The sequence below is a fragment of the Hippocampus comes genome, unplaced genomic scaffold, assembly GCF_001891065.2.
Source record: "Hippocampus comes isolate QL1 unplaced genomic scaffold, H_comes_QL1_v1.1 scaffold22, whole genome shotgun sequence".
NCBI classification, from domain to species: Eukaryota; Metazoa; Chordata; class Actinopteri; order Syngnathiformes; family Syngnathidae; genus Hippocampus; species Hippocampus comes.
In genome coordinates this window covers 1,883-8,459 of record NW_017806175.1, presented here as the reverse complement: position 1 = coordinate 8,459, position 6,577 = coordinate 1,883, and the positions used below count along the sequence as shown (strand labels likewise).

Genomic DNA, 6,577 nt, shown 5'->3' with positions numbered 1-6,577 from the left:
GGGGGGGGTACCGGAGACACATTCCTTGTGTGTTCTACATACTTGGCCAATAAAGATGATTCTGATATCGATCTGAAGTTTCGATAAATTAAATTGAAATAACCCCAAATGCTAAATTGGAACAATAAACATCAATATTGGTTTAAAATCATTTCATTAGTAATTACTAATATTACCCTCCTGCTGCCTTCAGGGTCTAACACGTTGACACAGGAAATATATTCTTGCATTGCCTGCTGCGGCTCCATGTCCCCAAGCTGCTTCCAGGCCTGCCTGAAAATGAAAAATTCACATTGATCATTATCATTCATAAGGTAAAGTTATAGCTTGTGAAGTGCTAGTATTAGCTGCTGAATGTGTTTTAAAACGTTCTTGTAAAGTGTTGTTCCCCCAGATATGAGGGGTAATATGTCAGACACCGACAAACACTTCAGTAAAGTCAGCAAACAGTGACTTGTTGAGGGGGACACACTCCCAAAGCAAAAAATAAAAATAAATACAGTACACAATTCCAAATGAGCCAGAAACTTGGGGATAGTGGTTGTGGGACAAACAAACAATCAAGAGTGTGTGGTTGAGAGAGATGGAGGAATTGAGGGAGGAAAGCCATACGTACCATTTCCTCTGTCCTTCGAAGTCGAAAAAACCTGGCTTTTGCGTATTGCATTTTCCCACTTTGACCTAAAAACAATTATATTATGCACCTGCTAACTTAATAATGAGTGATAATAATTCAGAGTTTGGTTCATTCATGATGCTAATGAATGATGGCTTAACGGGTCACAGTAACCATGACTCACCTGTTTGTACCGGGCATAGAGATACAGTAGCTGGTCTCTGCTGGCTGTTTGGACCAGACTTCCAACACGGTCGGCAGCAGACTCGAACTCCTGTACCAGGTCATCACCCTCCAGGCGGTCTCCCGCTTCCATTGCCCCGTAGTCAAATTTACTCAAACCCAGGTCTGAGTCAGAGTCCGAACCCGCTCCACCGAGGGGCTCCCCGGTATCTGGCCGGGCCGGGTCGGTACCTGAACCCGTCGCAGTGTCCGGAGAGGATGACGGCGACCTAGATGCCATTGCTTTGCTTGGTGTCGGCGGACCGTTAGCGACGACGTGTGGCTTAGAATCGTAGGGGAATTGTATAACGATAACAGAAAACAGCGGTCCGATCGATGTTAATGAAATGTATAAGTTGCTTCTTGTTTTGAAACTGTTAGAATTGAAAATGTTGACAGTCGGATTTATTTCCGCGTTTGGTCCGTTATTGATACATCCACTAAGAGCGCCGGCTAGAACACACAATGGTAACACAACCGTTCCGCCTCATTTTGCTCATTTGTTATTTCACGACCAGGCGACCTAGTGTTATCCCTTCAATCAAAAAATATCAATACTCTATACGTGTCCAAGTTTTCTTAATATCGGCTTCCCAAAAAAAGACGATGATGATATCTTGTAAATTGTGCCGACTACAACCCAGGAAACGGAAAATTGCATGAACGAAAAATGTCCGTTAGATGTCGCTATTGATTCAATGATGGCCTGTCACTTCACCCAGATCAACTGTTTTGAACTCGCCATCATTCAAAAACAACATATAAGACAGTAGTACTGTAGCTGTTTATATTTTTTACTTATTACGTGTGCATAAAATATATTATTATATATTATCATTATAATGAAAATCTGATGTGCTATAGAAAATAAAACAAGCACAGATTTGCAATGAGTTGAAAAAAAAACAGTAAAGTTTACTTTGATCTCTGATTAAAACTTTAGCAAATTTATTTCAAATATTCCTCACGCTTATCAGTACTCAAGAGATCGCTCTCGGTTTCAATAAGGACGGCGACCCCTGCCCTAAAGAACAAAATCCAACCGTTTTTGTATTGGTTGTTAATGAGTTCTTTGGCCACTTGTTGCTAAGCAGAATTAATTATTAATATTCAATCATAACTTCCCAGTTTGCCCCCCGACACCCCAAAAAATCTAAAAATATATACATGTGCATTGTTAACCGCGCCTACCAGTGGTGATTATGTCTCAGCTAACGGCTTTATGGCCAGGAACCGGAAGTCAGATCCCCAGAAATTACAGGACAGGGTAATACTCCAAGAATAATGTAATAATAAAAAGGTAAACGTTGTCAGACGAGTTGATGTAACACACATAAACGTTGTCAAAGGACAACAAATTGTGTTAGTGGGTAAGATGCAACAGACGGAAGTAGCCGCGAGAGGTCCCAAACAGTGGCAGCTGACAGCTCGCGCTCTGTGACGCAAACACGTCACTGATGGCGGACCGCACACTGCCCATAAACACACACTCGCCGAGGGACGGAGGAAAGTCACTGAGAAGCACTCTCGCAAGCCGCTTGGCCCAACTCCTTCCCCAACTGCACGCGATCCTTCCCGGGTGAGACCGGTAGCAGTCGTATAGTAGTTTCGTAGCATGTGGGACGGGACGGGACCGGCTCGGTGATCAGAAGTGGAGTGAAGCGGGCCGCCTCGGGCTGACTTGCCTGCCGCATGTTGAGCCAGCAAGTTGACGCACATAAAAGTGGCGACGAGGTGGAGGAAGAGAAGAAGAGTCGGAATCGGATTTAATATCACTTCGTGGAATCTTCGTTCCTGTAACTATGAAATTTGCCGAGCACCTTTCGTCCCACATCACTCCAGAGTGGAGAAAACAGTACCTTCAATATGAGGTAACGTTGATTTTTTTTTTTTTTTTTTTTATTCTCGACCTGTTTAACGTTGACAGTGATGACTTTTGGACTCCCAAAATACAATAACTATATATCTATAGTTTTATATATATATCTTTTTTTCTGTAAGCTATAAAGATGCTTCTTCATAATGGAAGGGTAATTGACTTATCATTTAGCATTTTTATTGTTGGTTGACAACATTCATTCATTTAATAACCACATAAAATTAACAGTTGAATTAAGCACCAATTAATGAATGGACTTTACTTTAAATGATTTAGAGGCTTGCATTGTGCCATATGAATAATTAATCAATAATTCGCCTTTTTGTGTTTTATGGAAAAAAAGAAATATAATTTATTTAAAATTCATGAATCTTTTGTTTTAATCCAACAGTGATTTATACTTTTTTTCTCCTGAACACAAAACACTAGAAATAGAAAATGTGCATTTTTTTTTTTTTTATTCCACATACCCGCTTCCCTTTGTTTGTACTGAGCAATACTGATAGATCCAGATTTATCCAAAGGGTGTTCACTCGAAAGCTTCTGTCTGGTTGCAGAGATCTGTTCTGTTTGCACACATGGTCTTTGGTTTGTATTTTATTTTTATTAAGAAGTATTTTATTTTGTTGCCAGCTATGCATTAAGGGTATTATTGCAAATGTGCAGTGACAGCACCATTCCATTTCACTCTATGAATTATAGACAAAGACCCTGCTCACCTCTCTCTGCCTCAGTGGCCTACAGGGAAAGCCCTTTTACGCTTGTTTTATTTTGGAAACACCACCCTATCACTGAGTTGCATAATTGTTAAAAGCAAATAGTTGTATTTGTGTCTTTGTGTGTATGTTGTATAGTCACTGGGTGACAAAAGCATGTTTTAGCGACACTTCGACAGGTGTGAAAATGTATGTGTTGATCACACTTGGATAAAAAAAACGATGAATTATCTTCCGATGGCTACAGTATGTCCCATTGTTATGTGGGCTCTCTGTAATATTTTGTAATCTGTAGAGTGAGCCAAAGGACAAATGTATGGTCATACAGCCATTTTATACTTCTGCTCTCCATCTAGTCACTCACATGAGATTGATTGTGATGGACAGATTTAGACTCTTTTTATTTTATAATTTTTTCATTATCCCCCAGTTAAATCGTATACAATACACCCTTCATATTACTTAGTACAAATTATGTTAATAAATGTAATATAAGCAAAAATTCTATGATCTATCCGTGATATGTAATTAGGATGCAGAAATATGTGCGTATGTATTCCAGCCATCATTGTTGAGTCATTAGAAAAAGTCACTGTCGTTTGCATTGGTCTGTAAATTGGCTATAACTCCAGCATAGGTTCCTATTGCAGGAATGTTAGCAGTGCAGTGACTGAGCTATGACATGCACCACCTTCGGCTTTGTTCGGCACAATATGCTGCATAAGCAACCCCAACAGGTTCTATGAAGGAAACAAATTATGCCCAAAAATGTAGACAGTTTATATTCATGGTCCAATCCCCTCATTTTGCTCAAAATGTCTCATTGTTCCACATGCTTGCTGTGACCTGTGCAGTGACTCATTATTCCAGCAGCACAAGTCATTTTAACCGTAACTCTAGGTTCTGCATTTAAATCATCAGTGGCGGATTCAGCGCTTTGTGTAAAAACATCCTTCTGCATTGACGCGGACGGATTTAAAGTCAGTTTTATGTCTTCCTTTATGTGTCAGTTGGATTAATTAACTTCTGACCCAGTTTTCAATCGCCTCCTCACTATTGTGTCTATTCAGACTGACCATGGTGTCCCCAATCCAGATAAGAAGGCGGCAACAAACTGGCTATTCCTGGAAATATCGTAATTTTAGTTTGCGCGGCACTGTTTCTGAACACAAAGGCATTGACAAGTCTATTGAGTGATGGCCTAATTAGGTGTGAGCTCTATCCTGTATGAACCTAGATGCTAAAAACTTGTTTGGTATGCAATGGGGGTGTGGATGCAAAGGCCACTCTGACATGCAGATATGAAGTCACTAGCCTTCAGTTCAAGGGTGTAATCCAGAATGGTGACTGGAATTCAGATATCCATTCATTTGACACCTCATTCGGAAAAAAAAACATTGGTACCTTGACTTATAAATGACTCAACTTGCAGTTTTTCCAAGAGATGAGTGTTTCTTGGACGATTTTTATTTATTTATTTTCTGCTTTGAATCGTGAGCAAAAAAATTAAGTTAACAAGCGCTGGCTATGGTGGCACTCAAATTCACAACAAGCAGCAGTTTGACAGATTATGAGCAATTGGTAAAAAAAAAAAAAGTTGCCAAGGGCTTCATGCTGTTTATTGGCACTGCCAGTTGAAGCTTTTCACATTGTGTATTTAAAAACAACCACATCTCATTGCCTTGGGAAAGTTCACGCACTTATTTCTCCTGCACGGTGCAAAATGCTGATAACGAATAGCATCTTTGTTGTAGCGTTATAACCCTTTAAGCAACGGATGTTTGAATGCAAACGGTGCTGCAGCACATGTAGAAAGAAAATGTAACAATATTCAGAAACATATATTCTTTATCCTCTGGGGAAAATGACTACCATTACTGCCGCTGTCTGAGTCACTTAGTTATGAAACTCTTCTTTATTTCTGTTTGTCTGTTCTATAATGGCCCCCTGGTGGCCAAGGTCGGCTCATCAGAAGGAGCGCAATGTAAGGCTGGAATGATTTAACGGCCTTTTCAATTCATTTTAATGGGGAAAGCTAAGTTGAGATCCAAGTGTTATGAGTTATGAGCCCGATCTTGGAATGGATTAAAGCATCACTCTACATATTTACCAACCACACACCACAAGGACATCAAAAGTATGGAGTGCACTATTTGCTCTGTAAATTACTATACTTAAAAAAAAAAACGTTTGTTTTTTTGTTATCCTACCATCAAAATTTATACATCAACATGTTCAGAAAAACACATTTGATCAACTGTTAACTTTACCCAGACTCAGTTCAGGAATTTTTGTCCAGTTCTCATCCGAAGTGTCTGATAAGTGTGGGTTGAACAGCTGCATGCTGTTTCGAACAGACCTTATGGATTTGTGTACTCTGTAGGTACTGTATGTGTTTGTGTGAGTGCACGTTGGCGTGGGCGAATAAGGCCACTTATGCATTTACATTTGCAGTCTAATCACTCATGTGCACTTCTATAATGGCGATGATGAGGAGGAGTAGAGTAGATGTGAAGGCTCCCAGTTACAAGTCCAACTGGCAAAGTGATGAAATTGCATTTTAAAGCGGGTGCGCGTGTGATTCCAGTTTGCGTCCTGTACTGATGAAATTTTGCCCACTACAAAGGTTGTGTAGATTGCATATAAAATGTCCGTCATTCTTCATAGTTTCTGCAAGTGTGATTTATCGTTGTGTTAGAACAATCTGAACATGATGTAGACAACAGGCATTGGCAAGGCAACTGCTGAGAACCTCCTCCCTTCCCATGCACCCCCCTCCTTCCATCCTCACCTAGTCGTTCCTCCCCCACCGGGAGGACATCTGGTCCCAGACCTGCCCTTTCTCCCCCACCTCCTCCTCCTCTTTCACCATCCTCCCTGACTTCTTCACGGGGATCCACTCGGGCTCAGAATCAGTTGAATGAATCTTTTTGAGCTGCAGAATTCTTCAGGCAAACGCTCTCATCTCCTCAAGCATGACCTCCAAGTGGGTTTATTGTGCCACTCACCACAAAAATACATTTGCTGATGTCCAGTCTCACTAAGTATGCATTACATTAATGCACAGTCATTTAGAGCTACGGCCCCATTAGGCTTGGATTAGTTATTGTCTACAGGTTTCAACACTGATTACTGGCAAAGCCC

The 6,577-nt window shown here is 40.6% G+C and overlaps 1 protein-coding gene across 1 annotated transcript in view; it reads right to left on the bottom strand.

Moving 5' to 3' along the window:
- acbd6 (acyl-CoA binding domain containing 6) overlaps positions 1-1,582 on the bottom strand; it is a 49,347-nt gene extending 47,765 nt beyond the window's left edge. Inside the window, exons 1-3 of the mRNA XM_019897259.1 lie at positions 801-1,582; positions 617-681; positions 177-273 (exon numbers count right to left, since the gene is read on the bottom strand). Coding sequence (XP_019752818.1) covers positions 177-273; positions 617-681; positions 801-1,079 — 441 coding nt within the window. The 5' untranslated portion in view covers positions 1,080-1,582. The remainder of the gene's footprint in view (positions 1-176; positions 274-616; positions 682-800) is intronic.
- Positions 1,583-6,577: the final 4,995 nt, after the last annotated feature.